Genomic DNA, 19,394 nt, shown 5'->3' with positions numbered 1-19,394 from the left:
TGCAGGAATACCTCTATCTATGCTACTTATGATAGAGTAATTTCCTCTGTCAAAAACTAAACATACAAGAGTTATTTTCAAATTCATTCCTCAGCAAGAATCAGTAATCTTGCCGAAAATTAAATGTATCATATGTTCTAGACATCTTGTATAATTAGGAAATCACTGATAAATATTAAACATGAAAATCCACTGCATATACTTGGGTAGCTCTTCATTCAACTTAAAATGAATAGCCCTGCACACAAAATGTATCCATCCTAATAATCACTGTTCACATTTCTTCGTTAAAACAGATTGTAAAAACCATTCAAGTCAAACTGCTATCACAGAAGTGTCTTTTTGGAGAAACTAATTTTGTCAAAACTAACCGCTGAAACACTCCATGCGTAAGGGAGCTTAGCACTTGCTGCATGATAACAGCTCTGGCATGCCAATATTCGCCTAAAACCTGTGTTAACATTCATGTTGTCTGAAACTTAACACAGTGAAACTTTTTGCAATAGGTGATAAAATGAAAACCAAAATAGATTGAAACAAGTGGAAAATTCATCAAGGTCTGATGATGCAATGTTTCCAGCCAATATAAGTACACTTTAACAACTTGTTCTTTACTGTAATCCAATTGTTAACATACTGAAACAATTTTGGGGCAGCTCATAAGATTGATCGTATTCATTAGTATTTTTTCTGACAGATACTCAGGACGTTACATTTACTTCTCAGCTGGAAACTATATGCAAGTCTGCCAGATATGGCAAACTGTGAGTGTTTGGGGAGGGGGAAGGCTATAAAGCTGTTAAATTGCCTACAGTTCTGATACAGCACAGAACATCTGGTCTGGAGAGCTTGAGGAAACACCATTAAATAGGCCGAAAAGAAAAAAATCTTTGTGCTAAGAAACAGTCCAGGTTTTGTACACTGTTGTCAGAGGTATAAAAAAAACTTGGCACACTGTATTATGATTGGTCAGTCACGTACAGAGCCAGACACTCTAGCAATCGGGGTTTGTTAAGACATCTGGTCTAGTTCCACCAGCCCCTTCAATGAGGGAGGGGAGATGGAGGAATAAAAATGAAGCAGCTACTCCAGCATTCCAAAATGTACACATCAGGGCTCTGATAGCAAGAAAAATAAACAGAAAGAAGGAAACCCTGTCTAGACTGAGCTGCTGCTGAGGCTGCTGCAGAAACAGGGTTGGTATTTACTTGAGAAGGCCTGCCAGACTGCTCTTAGAGGCAAAAAAGACAGAAAGCAAAAATAGTAGTAATAATATTAAGGGAAAAAAAGAATAATAAACCTCCTACTAACCATAAATGAGAACGACAGATTCTTCAATGGCATGCTGGTAACTGAACTGAGAGTCCAGGAGCGCCCGGGTAACGAATGAGCCATAGTATGTGGACTGGTACCAGCCCACATGAAGATGATCAATGTTTACATGGCGAAGGCTCCGCATCATTTCCATCTGATATTGGACTGGATGATGGGGAAGAGGAAATTAAAAGAAAAAACTTTTTAATGATGTTACTAACATTAAAAACAAGCCTTTTTGGAAACAAATGTCTACATAACAATTTATTAGCATTAGGGAACAGGAGTCCAGATTTAAAATTCATTCAATTCATATATAAAGCAAAACAAAATTAGGCTTTTAAATAATCGGGTTTCCTTTTATTCTTTAACGAAAAAATATTTTGCAGAAAATGTATAACACACAATATTAATGCCTTGTTGTAACAAAAGAATTATTAAATGTGGCTTCTACTCCCCTTTTTGAAACTCTCAAAATAGTAAATGTTTAAGAAAAATTTGTATAATTACTAAATTGGTTGGTTGTAAGAAGTTTCATTTGAATAAAAGAGGAAGAGTTATTAATCTCTTGTTCAACACAGCTTTTAGAGCTGAAAAACTAAAACCATTAGGAAAACTAAGGGGAAACAATTAACTACCAACCACACTGCTTATATATGAAGAGGATACAGGCTGCAGCTGATTCAAAATACAAGAATACATTTTTGCCTTCATCTGGTGCCCCCTGCTGCATATGCTAAATTTTTTAAAGAATTATTTTTTCTTGTTTGTGTGTTCCTTTGTTAAGTAACAGACACTATTTTTTCCTTAGAATAAAGTTATATTTTAATGACCATGTATAGAATGAAAAGCTTTAGTGACTTTTACTTTTTGTCAAATTAATGACTACAATGTATAATGACTATAATGTATACTATATTAAAGCAGCATTACCAGAAAAACAGATTAAAACAATATAATAAATGACATTTTAAAAAGCAATATAGCACAATAATGCACAACAAATATATAATACAGGAGAAAGCTTTATAGTCAACATAATAGCCATGCTACTTCTATAATTATTATTATTAATATTATTATTATTATTTATTATATGTTTCTAATTATTATTATTAATGAGACAGGGTTTCACTCCCATTGCCCAGGCTGGAGTACAATGGCATGATCTTGGCTTACTGCTACCTCCGCCTCCCGGACTCAAGTGATTCTTTTGACTTAGCCTCCCAAGTAGCTGGAACTACAGGTGGGTACCACCACACCCAGCTAATTTTTGTATTGTATTTTTGTAGAGATGGGGTTTCACCACGTTGCCCAGCCTGGTCTCAAACTCCTGGGATCAAAGGATCCACCCACCTCCGCCTCCCAAAGTGTTGGGATTATAGGCATGAGCCACTGGATTCGGCCTCAAACTCTTTCTATTATAATGAACACATGACCATGCTGAGTAAATGTATTTGCTTAACTTGAAACCTGTTTCATTTTCAAAATTCTTACTCAAGTTTTAGCAAAAGTAAAGTTATACATCTGTCATTCTTTTGGTTAGAGCACTATAGTTTTACAAAGCCAACAAGACTCAGGATCATAAAGTATAAAAGAGTGTTCCTCAGATCGACACAGTCTGATTTTTCATTACTTGTAGGGGAAGAAGTTATAAATCTGCTTATCCCAAGGAAGGTTACAGTTCTCCTGCTAAAAGATGGCAGTCAACTCATCAACTGCTCAAGAATTGTGTGTTTTTTGAGGTGGTTTTTTTTTTTTTGCTATGTAGAAAAGCTAAAAAAAAAAAAAAAAAAAAAAAGTTATTTTGCCACTATCTGAAGAGACTTTCTTAAGCCTATGGCAATGTTGCAACAGAGCTGGAAGCTGCACTATTGTCAAGATGCACACAGTTTAAGTGCCTGTTTTGAAAGTGGGCTCATTCATTCATAAAAAGAAAAACCAGTGTTAATATAGAGGAAGTTAGGCTACCAAGAGTATGGGGGAGAAGGTGATACTAATACACCAGACACTTTATATACTAAGCCAGTGTTTCTGTATATTTATGAATAAAATACAAAAACAAAGTCATATAATCTATGCTATACTCTAAACCACCATTTCTACCTTAGAAATCTATTTTATACATAATATGATAGCTTGAAAAAGCACTATGAAATATGATAATCTTACACCAATTATTTTTTATCTTCATATTTTATTTCTCTAGCATGTGAGAGGAACCTCACCCCGCCCCCCCAGCTAGTTTAACAGATTCACATCAACCACATAAATTTGGCAAGTGGGACAGAATCATTGCTATGATCTCCTTCTGTTTTGAAATTCCATAATTCTTTTAAATCAGAGTAAAATCACTGATTTGGCTAATAAATTTTAATTAAATTTAATTTACGAGTGAAAAGTCCCAGTTTATTATAAGTAAAATGGGAGCTGAAACTAAATTTGCTATTTATTTTAAAGGGAAAGGGAAGAGGAGAGATTATTAAGCAACTGACAGAACAAGTAAGATTTTAAAAAATCTTTTTTTTAAATCAATACTTACGAAACATATTAGTATTCAATTTAGCTACAACATAAGCAGAGGTTAGAGTCTGCCAAAGTGTAATAGCAGAAAAGAAAGACTTGGAATATAGAGGTTGAGGTTCTCATGCCAGCTCTGAGATTTCCCCTGTGAGGATCTTGCTGTACAGTTAACAATTCTTCTCTGATATTTAATTTTCCCATCTCCAAAGAGATCTGAGAACCCAATCCCAGTCAAAACGCTATTATTCCACATTGTTCATTGGATATACTAATTATAAATAAAGAATTTTATATTAGCTAGAGGGGCTTCCAGCATGTATTATGATTTAAAATAAAAATACATTCCTCTGAAAAATATTCTATAATCTTGCTAAGTCTCTCCTCAAACAGCTTGAATACAAGAAATTCTCTAACGGCATTTCAGGATACATGAGGTAAAATCTCCAAGATTAGTAGCAAACTTCCAAATTTCTTCTTTATCCACAGTCTTACCTATTCTGCAGCACCTCTGATAAGGATAAGAATGAAAATGAAGTGTTCCCCTAAACTAGGGAAGAAAGTCAAGAAAACCTATAGCCATGTGGAGATACCACTGCTCCAACATATTTCTGGGGACTGAGGAGTAAAGAGAGATCAGCTTCTTTATTAGGAGGAATGAGGTGAGCATTTCCATTTCCTCTTCCATGGTTTAGAATATGACAAAACATTTTGCAAGATTTTGGACACATTTATAAGTCGTTAAGAGTTTTTCATATCACCTAAATATCAGAATAAAGGGGCTAAGAGCAACGATTGGTCAATTAAGAAAATCACTTCAAAAATGTACAATGTACTAGAATTTCACTAATAAACAACGTATGTGTTGGCCTAATCTACGTAAAGTGCCAGGAGATTCTTTATCTTGGTTTGGACTTACCACTCCAGTTTTAAAATTAAAACAAAACTTTTTTTTTAAGTGCCCTCTCAGAGGCATTATATAAAGAAAGGACCTAAACAGTCCGCAAGTGAGTCTTAAAAAGGTGGGGCTGAGGATGCTAGAGCTCCGAAATGAACCACAGTGCACACAGGCCCAGTTCTCACCATGACTGCTCACATGAAGCGCCAAAAAATGCAATGTTTGAAGAAAAGAGCTCACTTTGATTTAATAAGGTAAAAAAAAATTATAATACTGTTTCTGTTTATTATAAGTCAAGGAACAAGAGACACAACTCACAAACAGCCATGTGAACTGCGTTATCTCTGTAGACTTTCAGGTCTGTGTCCCCATTCTTTGAATCCCATCTCCCTTCACCCCCAGTTTCTCCTCCTCTTCCCATTCAAATTTTCAAAAAGTAGAAAGCCAACTCCTGCAAAAGCTTCCTGGTAAACCTAAGTAGGGATACTAAATGAACAGCAACTGTCCCAGTGACCTGTGTCAAAACCATGCTCCTGGCAGGCACCATCAATGGAGCTAAGCTGCCACACCAGCTGACATGTATTTACCCCTCTGGACTATGGTAGGGACAAGGGAACAATCGTGAAATGATGACATGCCGGTTAAGTTTTACACAGGAAGTAAGAAATGGTCGTTCCAGATTCCAATCTCCTGGATGAACACCCTTGCTTTTGCGGCTATGCTAGTTTCTCTCAGGAGTTACACTGGGTGGGTATGTAAGGTGAGCACAAGAGACCCAGTTTGGCTACAAAACAGATAAAACAAGGGAGGGGAGAAGCCTCTGCCTACCTGGAATTGTCTTGTGATGATGATGCCATGTCACAGCCCACAGGCACTGGTGACTGTGAGGTAATGCTCTTTGCCTCTTCATATGCAGGCAGTCCTCACATTTCTGGCTGATTTTAAAAGGAGGGTATTTCACTCCTGAGAAATAAGGCTCAGGAGTGGCTCACACCTCAGAAGGAAGAGAATCATGTCCAAAGAAACAAAAGGAAAAAGGAGGAGGAAAAGAAAAAAAGGCTCCTTGACTCGAAGTGCCAGTTGCCTACTGCTGTGTTAATGCAGACCAATGAAGAAACAGGCACTGATTGGCAAATTTGCAGAGTTGGTCCAGGGTTAGACAAGCTTCAATTTTTGTTCTAAAGTTCTCATATTTAATGGAAGTCAAAAGAGCAATTTCAACCAATGACATTCTCTTCTGAGTTAATGTCTAAATATTCCTGGAGAAATTTTCCAAAGATGAATGGCAAGAGGATAATCCTTTAGGGAGGGAGAACTATTTTAAAATTCATAATGTTTAAGAGAAGGACTTAGTAGAAAATAACCTTTTAGGCATTCTTAGTACAAAAAAGCAAACATCCCCACTGAGGAAAAGTAGTATGCAACACATAAATTTCAAAGACAAACTGGTCGGCTGGGCCGTGGCTCATGCCTGTAATCCCAGCACTTTGGGAGGCCGAGGCAGGTGGATTACTCGAGGTCAGGAGTTTGAGACCAGCCTGGCCAACATGGTGAAAACCCATCTCTACTAAAAATACAAAAATTAGCTGGGCATGGTGGCAGGCGCTTGTTAATTCCAGCTACTTGAGAGGCTGAAGTGGGAGAATTGTTTGAGCCCAGAAGGCAGACGTTGCAGTGAGCCAAGATCATGCCACTGCACGATACTTGGCAGTAAGCCGAGATCATGACCAGTGCACTGAGCGATAGCGCGAGATTCGGTCTCAAAAAACAAACAAACAAACAAACAAGACAAACTGGTCTTTACTATTAAGCCAACTGAAACTACCAATACAAAAAGTCACACTTGGATGCAGTTGAGCTGGTGCTATAAAATTTGGAAGGATTATAAAAATGAGAAGTTTTATAAATCTCTTCAACTTCTGCAATTGTTTTAATTGGTACGCATGTCCCAAGCAAAGGAAAGACTGCTTTACAACACTGAATAACTGCTTGAAGTTCAGCACCAGTATATTCATATTCAGTTTTTCCAGATAACCTCTTTGCAAAACAGTCCATTTTAAAGTGCCTAGAGCTAATCTGTCTTAACTGAGGTGAACTGTCCAATAACTATCCCTTTCAAATATCAACCACATTTGTTGGGATTTCTCTTGTTTGACCATCACATATGAAAACACTGAAAATAATATGCTGTCTTACATTTAAATGTTATATATATCTGGAGTTGCAATGGCAACCAACCAAGCAAGAGTATGAGATCCAAGTGCTCCTGAAGATCACTGGAAAGGACAACAGAGTAGACGCTTTTCAGTTCAGCAGAAAAACTAACCAGCATTCTTCTCACCTTCAATTCTTCATCCTCATTTTTAAAAAATCATCTTTTTTATTGTATTAAGTAAGCCCTCGTGAAATACAATTTCCCACTGAAAAACAGGAACAAAGAATTGCCACCGATGGATAGGCTGGGATGAGGATTAAGTAGAAAACTAAAAATGGAGCTTATTCAAACTCAAAAACTCAAGATATGTCCAGTAGATCAAGAAAAAAGAAGTGTTTTGCAGATATGTTATTAGGGAACTCTTAATGAACAAAGTCATTTAACTTCTAAAAATTAAAAACAATTTAAGAATCTACCATCTAATGACTTAATATTTTACCAAATAAATCCAAATTATTTAAAAATACAATAAAATTATTTCTAAAATAAACAGAGCCTGCAGGGAAAGAGTAGAGCTAGGCACAGAGAAATAAACTACCACTTAGTAAACACTTCTTATGTCAGACTTCCTGCTAACTGTTCCACATGTTATCTAACTTTATATTTCTCACAATAACTCTAATGAGCTAATCATGATTATTGAAATCCTTTTAGAAAAGCTGTTTACCATAGCTATGACTTCAGACTCTGACTCCAAAGGCTAGCCAGCCACCCATTTTGAGAGCCTCATTACTTCCTATTGGTGAAGTATACAGTAAATTATTTCTGAATCATTGAAGCACAGCACAAATACAAGAGAAATACACAAATTTCTAGGTTTTCAGAAATCACATCTTGTGTATATTTGACATTAAATTAATCAATAATTTAGCAGTACCAGTAAAATTTTAAGTGATAAAACCACCACCAAAGATTGTTAAATACTACAGTTGATAATTATCACAAATACATAATCAAACTCCTAAAACGCTGCATTCTATGTTACTATTTGAGGCTTTTGCCATGACTACTTTGTAACTAAATACTGGCTTAGATCAAAGATGACCTGTACAGGTATATAGACTGAACAGAGACCAGATCTAGTTTTTTTTTTTTTTTTTTTTTGCAGCAAAAAAACAAAGCTCAATCAGGAGATGCAAATAGCTTAAAAAGCAAGCAAACAAACAAAACCCCACAATGTCCCAGAAACAAACCAATGATCTCAACAAATACGACAGGGAGGTGGAATGCATAAAAATCTCCTATCTGTTCTGGCATGAGAGCTAACCAAAGTAGGACTTTTAAGAATATAATTAGAGGCCTCCTTCCCAGCTGCAACATGGGACACGAGTGAGCACTAGGCTGTGAACAGTGAAGGCTCTGTGCCATTATTTAACAAGACAAACTTTATTCTGTGCTTTCCTCTTCATATCAGACTTTTTGCCAAGCTGCACATACGTTTCAGGCAATATTCAAAGCTACTAGCAGATGTAGACTTAGGCAAACAGAATGTGCATTTGAAAAAAGAATTAAATAAGAGTCTACTTTGGGTGGAAAGAATTATGGAGTACACAAATTTCTTAAAACGTCCATATTCTCTGCATCCAGTCTGTACCACGTATTCATCTCGTTTCAATTAATACATGTTATTAATACCAACCTGTGACTGCTTAAAAATTTTAGTAACAGTTCAATTTTTCACAATGAAGTGTCCAATGTAAGTTCTATTCTACCTAGATACTAATCTGTTGTATTGTAAAAGAAGTAACAAAAATACTGCCTTTCTTAATAATCTTACAGAAATATTTTTTAAAATCGTGGGTGGTTTAATGTCTTCTTTGAAGTGTTTATGAATTCTGAAAAAAAATTTTTTTTAATGCCAAGCTGGGGGATAATGGAATGGGAATTGGGTGGGGGCAGGCACTGTTGCCCTATTTTATCTTTAAAACTAGCAATAACTTTGACAATTATTAGAAATCAGGTATTTTGAGGTTTTCCTGTGTCTCAAGAAGTCTTCTATGAAACAAATTGGATTCTTCACACAAAATAACACTTACATCCTGTAACAAATTTATATTATCTTCTTAACCAAATCATGAAATAAAACCACGAGATCTTATTTCTTTGAGGTTATATGAATCTGAAATACATAAATATATTTATGGCCTTGGTCATGAAAACACATATACACAGTGGAAGATAGAGAGCCATCAGGAAGTTAATTGTGTGTCATTTGAGATGTGTTTATACAAACAAACTGAATTTACCTGGAAGGGCTCACCATGAAGAACTCTCACATAAAGAACAGCTTACTGACCAGTGCTACCTCTTGCTACAATTAAGAGCATGGTATGTTAGAAGACAAAATGAGAATCTTTAGTGTTAGACAAAAAAAAAAAAAAATATTACACTATGTAATAGGCTCTTTCACGAGGACAAGTAACACCTCCTGTCATATTTCCCAGGTACTAGATTAATGTTAGGACAGAGGTGCTGAAAATATTCCCAAAGAATGGAATATTTCAAAAACGTGATTGCTGTTAATGTACTTGAAAAAAGTCACAACTATTGGGAAAGTATACGTGTGTGTGCATGCACCTGTGTGCATGTGTGCACACTCTGCCCCATCCACAAAGGACCTGAGGTAGCTTGCATTAAACGATACAAGTGGTAAGTAGTACCAGAACCACAAAACATCTAAATTAGAATATAGAAAGTAGAAACTGAAGGAGAGGCAGAGAGAGACCTGAACAAAGTGAATCAGGCCATGGATATTCTGATTAAAACATACAATTGGGCTCCAAGCCAAATCAAAGCAAAAAGGAAAACATGGTCATTCATATCCAAAGGGAGACAAATATCAGATCTTAAAGCAGGTGAAACATTTCCTAGTACTTAACCCTAAATGAAATTAGTTTAACCCTAAAATGAAATTTTCACGTGGGGCTTCAATGAAAACTATTTTAAGACATTTCTGTTATAGAAAAATCATGCTTGATTTGCCTTTCCTATAAATCTCAGTTTCTAATGTAAATCAAGGAGAGAACGACCTGAGTACTTTTGTAAACACAGAAAACTGCACAATTTTACAAAAAAAAAAAAAAAAAAGATTAAGGGGCTAACAAAATGAATTAACAGGTTCTTTCTATCTACAGAAACAATCTGTAATCAAATTTATAGAAACAATCTGTAAATTTCAAACTCCACGTGTTTACAAAATAGAATAAGATGTATAAGAAATGAGCACTAAACATTCAAGAGAACAAATGAATCACTTTTTGGAGGTACAGTTTGTAGTGTACACACTAAAGTGTGGTGATAATAAATGACTCACAAAATCACTTCACTTTATTTGTTCTGAAATCATTTACTGGGCACTGCTTGCACTAGGAGCCTGATAACGCTATAGTGGCCTCATCTTCTAAAAGATACCCTCTTCAATATGGTTGTCCAATGAACTGGTGGTAGTTAACACATTTGTCTCTCTAGGCCTTCATTTCCTCACCTAGAAAATAATCGTTTCAACTTCCAAACACATGATGATGGCAATTTAAAAAACTTTCCTACAAGCCCAGGGGCTCTTTGCTTAATGAGCATTTTCAAAAGTCCCATAGGTACCACACACCATAAAGGTATAGACTGAGTTTATTAACCCCACCCTCAAACTCTACTACTTCTATATTTTCTCCCTCAGGTAGGAGATTTGTGCCATCAGTTGTGACTATTTCTCCACCACCCGGCTTATAACAGTCAACTACCTTCTGAGTAGAATTCGTTTTCCTCAAGGCAAAATCATTTAGAATATTTCTAAAAATTTTAAATGGCACATAAAATGCTCGTGAGGTGCTAAGAGAAAAAAAGCAGAATATAAAACTGTAAACCATCTATAAATGCCAATACGTAAGCAATGTGGACTGCAGTCTCCTCCTAAGGAGAAAGACTGGAAAGAAATATACTAAAATGGTAACGGAATTGTTCTCCAAAAAGTGAGATCATACAAGGTTTTTGCTTTCTCATTTACTCTTATCATTTTCCCATGTTTCCTTGGCAAAAGCATTATTCAATGTATACGATGTTAAAAGAAGTACATACATACTTCCATACATACATACATAGTGACAAAAGTTTTCTATTGCTTGCCAACTTGCTGATTTTCCCATGGTCACCTACAGCCTGGTTACCAGTGCTCCTAAACTGTGGGAGCAAGGAACAGGATAGGGTACCAGACTACTCTGAATCTGAAGCACCTAACCTGGTCTGAATAACATCTTTACCACACATTAATTGTGTGACCGGCGACAAATTAAATACACTGGCCTCCTCTGTTGCCAAAAGAGAAAATGTGGGGAATGTGGGGGATGTGGGGGCTGAGGGGGTGGGCACGATACTATCTACTTCATAAGGCAGTTAAGATTAAATGAAATCATTTACATCAAAAGCTTGGTGCACTGGAAACCTCAGGAAGAGCTCAAACACCACCATCACCTATTATTCAGAAATGTTACTTAGAACCCAGGTACTATGATACTCACCTGGGTCAGAAGGAAATATATGTGTAGAATTGGACTGGATTAACTTGGTCTCCACGGAGTGTTACGCAAGCTCCCCTTTTCTCATCTCCATATTGGCGATGGGGGAAATCAGGAAAATGGGGAGGGGGACTGGAGACTTTATGTGTCACTACAAAAATCAAAGTCTATGCATTTCTAACATTCATGTCATGAAACAGAATTCATATGTACAAATAGGAATATGATCAAAAAACAATCTACCATGAGAAAAAAATACTTCTAAGATACTAAAAACACTAAGCTAATTATATTCAGTACAATAAAGAACAGATTCAATAAAGAAACAGACAAGCTACAGAAATTAGATTTCAAGAAAAGGTAATCTTGGGTGTTCTATTATTACTGTGCATATAACAATATAATTGCATTGTGCCATATAAGTTTCTATCTCCTGATTCCATTAATAACTCTTCCAAAGAGAGGAAATAAGCTTCCTGCCCCTATCCCCAACAGGTGACGTTTAAAAAAAGAAAAACATTGAGAACAGGGGTGGGGATGGGAAGGAGGAGTGAGCAGTAATGCCAGCTTACTCAGGGGACTGGGTCGAGGCTATCTGGAAAAACTGCCCACCCAAGTGAATAGCTAAAGTCAGTTAAATACAGCAAACAGCTTTATGATACACCATGTATTGCTTAGGAGAAGGGTCCACTCTAGCAACCTCAACTGCCCAAAGATAAGCTCCTTTACCTTCAAACATCAGGATGATTTGGATTTTAAAAAATAGTATTAAAGACATTATAAAAGCCTGAGGAATATAATTTTTGAAGACTATCATTAACTGCAACCTAAAGTGGAAGCTGCCAAGAATGGAAAGTGACAGGAGTTATAGACAAGGTTAGGAAGAGCAAATAATTTCCTATGGTTTAGTTAAACCAGAAAAATAGAAGTTTTTATAACCACACACTCCATCCATCCTTTCTTGTCCTCCCTCACTTCCTCACTTCTTTCCCTACACACTTTGCTTCTTCCAAACACTTTTCGTAGGACAGGAAATACAGCATTCCAAGCTAAGAAAAATGACCAAGCAGAAACCTTCATTGCAGCCCATGATAAACGACAAATCTGAGGTTAGGAACCTATGGTGTATTTTTAAATGGGGCCACGTTACGTTTCCTGTTATGACAATATCTAACCCAGGAATCCTTATCCTGGGATTTCAAGGAATCTGTGAATTTCCTATAATCAAATGCATATGCACTACTGTGGAGACAGTCCAAAGCTTTCACCAAATTCTAAAAGGGGCTCAAGATCTAAAAGGGTAACAAGTACTGAGATGCAATGGAGAACAAACCAAATGTGCTCCTGGAACTCCCAATGCCCCACAAGTATGTGGGGAGAATGCTGAGGTGAGGCTAGGTGTGAGGCAGTTATTAATCCGGTTCCGGGGCAGCTACAAAGTAGCACGGATCAGTACTGAGATCACCAAAGATACACTATCAGGATGAGTACAAATGACAGACCAAGGGTTCAGAGAAAACCCCAGCTTTCAGCAGGAGAGTCAATAGAATGTGACTGTTACCCTTGCTCTCGTCCTACCAAAAACACAAAGTGCGTGATGAGGGAAGCTGGATGGAGGTTTCACCTAACTACTCTGTGATCCAGACTATTACTTTCCAAGGTGGAGAAAGAGACAAAGCTGTGCACGCCCTTACCCACCAGGTGATATGACCAGAGACTTCTACATTTGAGAAGAATATATGTTTATAATTTGGGGGGAAGTTAGTCTCTAGCAAAAATATCACATTATCACATTATTGAAATACTCTCAGGACAAATTTTATTCTATGTTAAGAAATGTACCTTAGATATAAAGAGCTCTACAGTCACATACTAAATACTAACTTCAAGCAACCATCAAACAAACAAAATTTTTGGAGTTTTTACACACAGATCTCTTGAAGTCATTACTGAGATCAGCCTTACCAGCTGTCATTAGGTAATCTGAAGCTCATGAAGATACTTTCCTATGGAGAGCCACTAGGATTAGAGGAAGGTAAAACACAGTATATATAGGGGAATTAAAGAATATTGGACGGCAAAAACATTACTACAGAAAGATGTCCGAAGGCTACAAAACAGGCCAAATAATTATCTTCTGCAATTGGCAAACAGGCTCCTGTCAGATGTTTAACATGGAATTAACTTCTATGGGCTATACTGATAGAAACAAACTGTACAACTATAAATAAATAAACATCTAGGAAAGCATAAATAACTGCCTAGGAAGGACTATCTTTGTTTTACTTTCCCTAAACTTATTTCAGATTGTTTGTCATCCCCTAACCCGGCACAAAAACTGTCCTTCAATGTAGCATCCACTGATACTAAGCCAGCAGTGTATCCCAAGGCTTTTGAGAATGTGTCAAAGGCAGACCAAACAATATCTGCATAGGGAGCTAAGTTTAATCAGAGTATTTGCAATGTTTCAAAGCATTTCAAAGCAGGTAATAATATCATCTTAACAACAACAAAATCTTCCTTTTCCCCTGAAGAACATATATCTTTTCCTTGCAGAAAAGATTATGAGGCTCAGTTAGACCAATGTGTTAAATGGCTTACATGCTTTCTCCTTATATTTTGGGAGAGAAAAATCTGAAAGAATGAATTCATGCATTCATTCCCATGAGAATTATTTATTCTGTGTTCTAATTGTGCCAGACCTTCCAGGTGCTGTCCAGCATAGGTCAGTAAAGACAGAGAAAGCTCCTGCAGCTGACACAGCAGTGTAGAGCAGCAGACAGGGCACACAGGCTGACAGCATTCTAGGGTCTACGCAAATGCTTAATGTTTGTTCCCTAAAGAAAATACTTGGGTAATCCCACAGAGTTCTCCACACCTTTAAATTAAACAAACTATCTCTGTCAAGAACCACCAAAAAATCAAGCTTGGAAGTCAAAGGCCTGGCTTCAAACCTTGTAAAATAATACAGTGTAAAAGAATAGTTGCAGGCTGAGAAAACAGAAGATCTGAATTGTAATTTTGGCTCTGCCATTACATGTAATAAACCAAAGCAGAGAAAAACCTCCCCAAAACCTAAATGCCCTTTAAAACACTTTAAAAATAAACTAATTTTTAATTTATTCCAAATGAAAAAATTGTCTGGTTTAATGTTTATTACAATTGTATGGAGACAAAATAGTAAAACAGCAACGAGTATCCTTGTTAGGTAGAGAAAGCTGACATTTCAAAAGAGTTAAAGCAGAGACCAGATAAAAATCTGCCATGAATAGAATTCCATGTATGTCTTTGCTAAGTTTTGGTATTAGAATCAATTATCTCTACTGTATGTTCAAAAACTTATATTCCATAGAGATAAGTGGAAAAAGGTAGCTTTACTAAAAATATGGTTTAGAAATCCTAATAACCTGAAATGAACAGAAAATAAGACTCAAAACAGGCCAGGTACAGAGGCTCATGCCTGTAACCCCAACACTTTGGAAGGCTAAGGTGGGAGGACAGCTTGAAGCTATGAGTTCGAGACCAGTGCAGATGACATAGCATCTTTAGAAAAAAAATTTTTTAAATTAGCCAGGCATGGTGGCACATGCCTGTAGTCCTAGCTATTCAGGCACATGCCTGTAGTCCTAGCTATTCAGGTGGGAGGATCACTTGGGCCCAGGAGTTCGAGGCTGCAGTGAGCTATGATCATGCCACTGCACTCTAGCCTAGGCCACAGAGTGAAACCCTGTCTCTTAAAAAAGAAAGAAAGAACAAAAAAACCTGAAACAGTGGTCAGTGGTCAGGAGAGGGGGAATAGCAACAAGAATCACAATTTAAGAAATGCCAAGAGTTCTAGTCTAAAGATGACACCAAAAAGCTTATGTGGGTTCCCTGACAGAAAACTGGCCTCAAGCTAATCTGAAAAGGAGAAGGCTCAAAAGGTGTCATCAGATTTTCCTCCTGACACTTTCATTTTTATTTCAAACAAACAAGAATGTCTCTCTCAAACGTTTATCATTTGCAGACCCTTTAACAGACATATGGCATTCATGAAATCCACTGAGTTCAAGTTTTAAAAAGTTAAGTTATCCCAGTCTTAATTATATAACTGAAAGTTTTAATAAAATTACAAAAAAAAAAAGAAACACGAAAAACTGCTGTGTGCCAATGACAGGGACAAAGATGATGTGTACCTCTCCCCCGGGTTTCAATACACAGCCAGGAGGCAATGGCTTGCACTATAGCCTCCATGTCTAGGAAGCTTATTTTCTCGATTTCTACTCTATTAGAAGCTCTTTACTCAGACTTTTAAAACATCAGCAAAAGCAGCAAGCATTTGGTCACTGCTGGAGGATCCCAGATATATAAACAAAATAGAGACTCCAAAATTAAGATTTCACCCTAAATGTCTAAGAAACACGCTATATCTAAAAATTAATATTTCAATCATGGGGATTTGATTCTGATCCTTTAAAGCTCTGGAAGCTGTTCATATCATACTGTGGTATTTAGATGTGGTTTTCAAAAATATGCCCAGCAATCTCATCAATTTCTTCCTCTAATAAAATTATCAAAGCTTGGTAAAGTAAGAACGTCTTACTAACTCCAATATGATAACCTCAATGTTAAAAACTGTGATATTTTTGCTCAGAAATAATGCTGTCAAGCTACCCAGAAAACTGTATGTTTAGCTAAGAATGTCACTTTGGCAAATTATTTACAAAAATAGAAATAGCTTTATTGGCATTAACTGTGTCATAAAGAAGGGGTAAAAATGTAATCTCTTCTCTAACGTCAAAGATTCATGCAAGTCTCTCTCCTCACAGGCAGTATGGAAAAGCAGGGTCAGACTTAAGCTCATGACACATGTTTTTCATTCAGCACGCTATAAAGATGAATACTTAAAGGTGGAAATTTAAAATTTATTATTTTGACTACTTCCTTCCACAATGAATTAAGATTAGAAAGTATAATACATTATTTCATAAAGCCCAAGACTCTACTGAGTAGAAGAAGGAAAGAGAGCTGGTAATTTTAATTCTAAGACATCACAGATTAACAGATGCATCCCAATTTCATAGAGTTCAGGTGCAAAAAAGAGGCCTGGGGGTGGAGGTGGGGGTGGGGAAGGGATTCTAAAACAGATAAAGCTGTTCCCAGCAAATGAAGTAGTGGATGGGTAGGCACTGTGGTAGCAATAGCCTTTTCTTGAAGCACAGCTGCATTCTATCATATGCATTCTACCCATCCCACTTTTTCCAGTCTATGTCATAACTCAACACAACCGTTAAATACAAAGTCTCTTCCCTTGAATCAGGTATTTTCCATTATGAATGAAAAAAGAAAACACCTAGTACCTCTCCATACAAGAACACACATGCTCAGAATGAACGCTCCTGTGCAGATCAACTATGAGCCTGAATATCTAGTAACGTGCACAATTAAAATAAGTGCTTTTGCGTATTGTATGTGACTGATATTAACCAGTATTATCCGACAGTCATTTTGTAAAGGAAATATAATTACTCTACTTTCTCTCCAAATAATATTGGTCAGTAACTTTGGAGATGTTTCTACAAGGTTCTCTGCTATCATAGTGAGACTTCTGCTTTTTTGTGTTAAACAAAGTGCTACTTTGAACAATGCTCCTGTAGTTGGGACTCCTGTCCATCTTTAAAGACAAGACTCATTCTTTTTGGAAATAATCCTTTAGAAAATATAAAATATCTCGTTTCACATCTGTCCTCAAAAACTTTATTGACTTACAAAAAATGTCTTTGTAACTTATTTTTAAATCACGTATGTTCTGATGGCATTGTGCTACCACTTGATAAAGTCATAAATACACAAAGATTCTTGGAACTAGGATCAAATGACTCAAGAAACCAATAAAACCTATTTCAGATATGGGTCATTGTAATTCCTATTTACACACTTCTTTTTCAACTGCCTGCGTAAATCATCAAACTCCTAGATTCTTATTCCCAGTATATACAGATCTACATTCCATTTTGACCAGACTTTCCCATCCTGGCCACTGATGATGATATTTCGGGTAGGCTAATTTTTTGTTGTGGAGGGCTATCCTGTGCATTGTAAGATGTTTCATTCACAGTGCCCCAGCCTCTATCCTCTGTATGCCAGTAATGAGCACACACACACCTCTTCCCAAGTTGTGACAACCAAAAGTGTCTCCAAACACCTCCTGATGTCCTCTGGGGAGTAATCCCAATACCGCTCCCGCCCTGAACACTGACTTAAGCACTGGAATTCTGTTTAAATGTCAAATGTATTTCAGTCAAATAAAACAGTGCTATGTTACTATTTTTATGATTGGATAATCTACTGCTGATCCACTTTTGAAAGGGGATTACAACACAAAGAGAATGAAGCATCTGAATGCAACAAAATATGTAATTGATGTAAAAATGTTAACCAAAACAAACTACCCTATTAATTGAATATTATCTGACACATAGCAACCAACTTACTATCCTTTATGGTACACATACAACCTTTAAAAAGTTAATAATTACTAAGAACATAAAAAAGCATTCTAGAAAATGCATAACCAATCTTATATTTCAGTGTGTAAAATGTGTATGAATAAGATTGTTTCAATGTCTTATCCTCTGAAAACATCAAAATATGAGGATCTTTTAGAAAGTAAAGGCCAAGTTAAAAAAAATTAACTGCTATTTTAAATAATAAGTATTTAACCTAATTCACTACCATCAAAATGTGATATAGGCCCAGGAACATGCAGGAACCTTTAAAAGGTTAGATAAACTAACAAGTTACATATACGCAGTTAAGATCTTGAAGCTGGTTGTCAACTGCAGCAATTAGGACTTCTCATAAAACTTGTCTCTTGTTATAATACTATTTACTAATACTAATGAGAGAAAGAATACAGGCTGGAGAAGAACATGTATTAGTCTGTTTTTATGCTGCTATAAAGAACTGCCTGAGACTAGACTGTGTAATCTAGAAAGGACTTTTAATTGACTCACAGTTCAGCATGGCTGGGGAGCCCTGAGGAAACTTACAATCATGGAGGAAGGTGAAGGAGAAGCAAGGCACCTTCTTCACAAGGTGGCAGGATGAAGTGCCGAGCAAGGGGGAAGAACTTCTTATAAAACCATCAGATCTCGTGAGAACTCACTCACTATCATGAGAACAGCATGGGGAAAAACTGTCCCCCATGATTCAATTACCTCCACCTGGTCTCTCCCTTGACAAGTGGGGATTATGAAGATTACAATTCAAGATGAGATCTGGATGGGGTCACAAAGCCTAACCATATCAGACCACAAGCCTGAATTAGTATGACAGTACTACTAATATAAACGGCAAGGAAGAGAAAGGTTAAACATAGGATGCTCATCCTTCAGGTCTTGGCTTAGAAGTCTCTTCTTTCTAGAAACGTACTTAGTTCCCCAAAATTCAGGTTCAGTTCCTTCACTTGGTGCACTGTATTTCTGCTTTCATAAGTTTAGCCCCTTATGCTATAATTGTCTTGTTTTGTCTACATTTTCCCAAATAAGCCATTGTGAACCCAGCACCATGCAGGCGATTGGCACCAGTGGGTGCTTTACTAAGTCCTTGCTTTAAAAAAAAAAAAAAAAAAGATTCATATGAATACTGTGATAGCTCTCCTTACGTAATGTAAAAGAAATAACATATACAAATTTATCCAGCATAATTAAGAATATCAAGGGGGGAAATTCCTGATAGCAATCTAAAACATTGCAAAGACTCCAAATTTTTACAAATCTCAATGAGCTCTGTGTATAACGGTTGTTATATTTAAGAAGGGGTGAACTGAAATTATATAGCTAATTTTACTTATGTCTTTTGCAGAAAAATACACTGTGCAAAAATAAAGATAATATTTTAGATGATGTTTAAATTCAGAATCTTACTCCATTGGGCTTATCCAAATAAGCAGCTTACA

At 36.6% G+C, this 19,394-nt stretch overlaps 1 protein-coding gene and 1 long non-coding RNA gene across 3 annotated transcripts in view; both read right to left on the bottom strand.

Annotated features, from left to right (window-relative positions):
* LOC105475946 (eukaryotic translation initiation factor 3 subunit H) overlaps window positions 1–19,394 on the bottom strand; it is a 108,333-nt gene that overhangs the window by 12,468 nt on the left and 76,471 nt on the right. For both annotated transcript variants that reach the window (XM_011731469.2, XM_011731470.3), the window contains exon 3: window positions 1,312–1,479. In XM_011731469.2, the coding sequence (XP_011729771.1) occupies window positions 1,312–1,479 (168 nt within the window). The remainder of the gene's footprint in view (window positions 1–1,311; window positions 1,480–19,394) is intronic.
* Window positions 3,086–19,394, bottom strand: part of LOC139355769 (uncharacterized) — a 61,801-nt gene continuing 45,492 nt past the window's right edge. Inside the window, exon 2 of the long non-coding RNA XR_011606809.1 lies at window positions 3,086–19,394. This exon is cut by the window's right edge and continues 16,688 nt beyond it. This is a non-coding gene — a long non-coding RNA (uncharacterized lncRNA).

Source organism: Macaca nemestrina, chromosome 8 (genome assembly GCF_043159975.1).
Source record: "Macaca nemestrina isolate mMacNem1 chromosome 8, mMacNem.hap1, whole genome shotgun sequence".
In the NCBI taxonomy this organism is placed as follows: domain Eukaryota; kingdom Metazoa; phylum Chordata; class Mammalia; order Primates; family Cercopithecidae; genus Macaca; species Macaca nemestrina.
The sequence above is the reverse complement of the archived record's forward strand: the minus strand, read 5'-3'. Positions and strand labels throughout refer to the sequence as shown.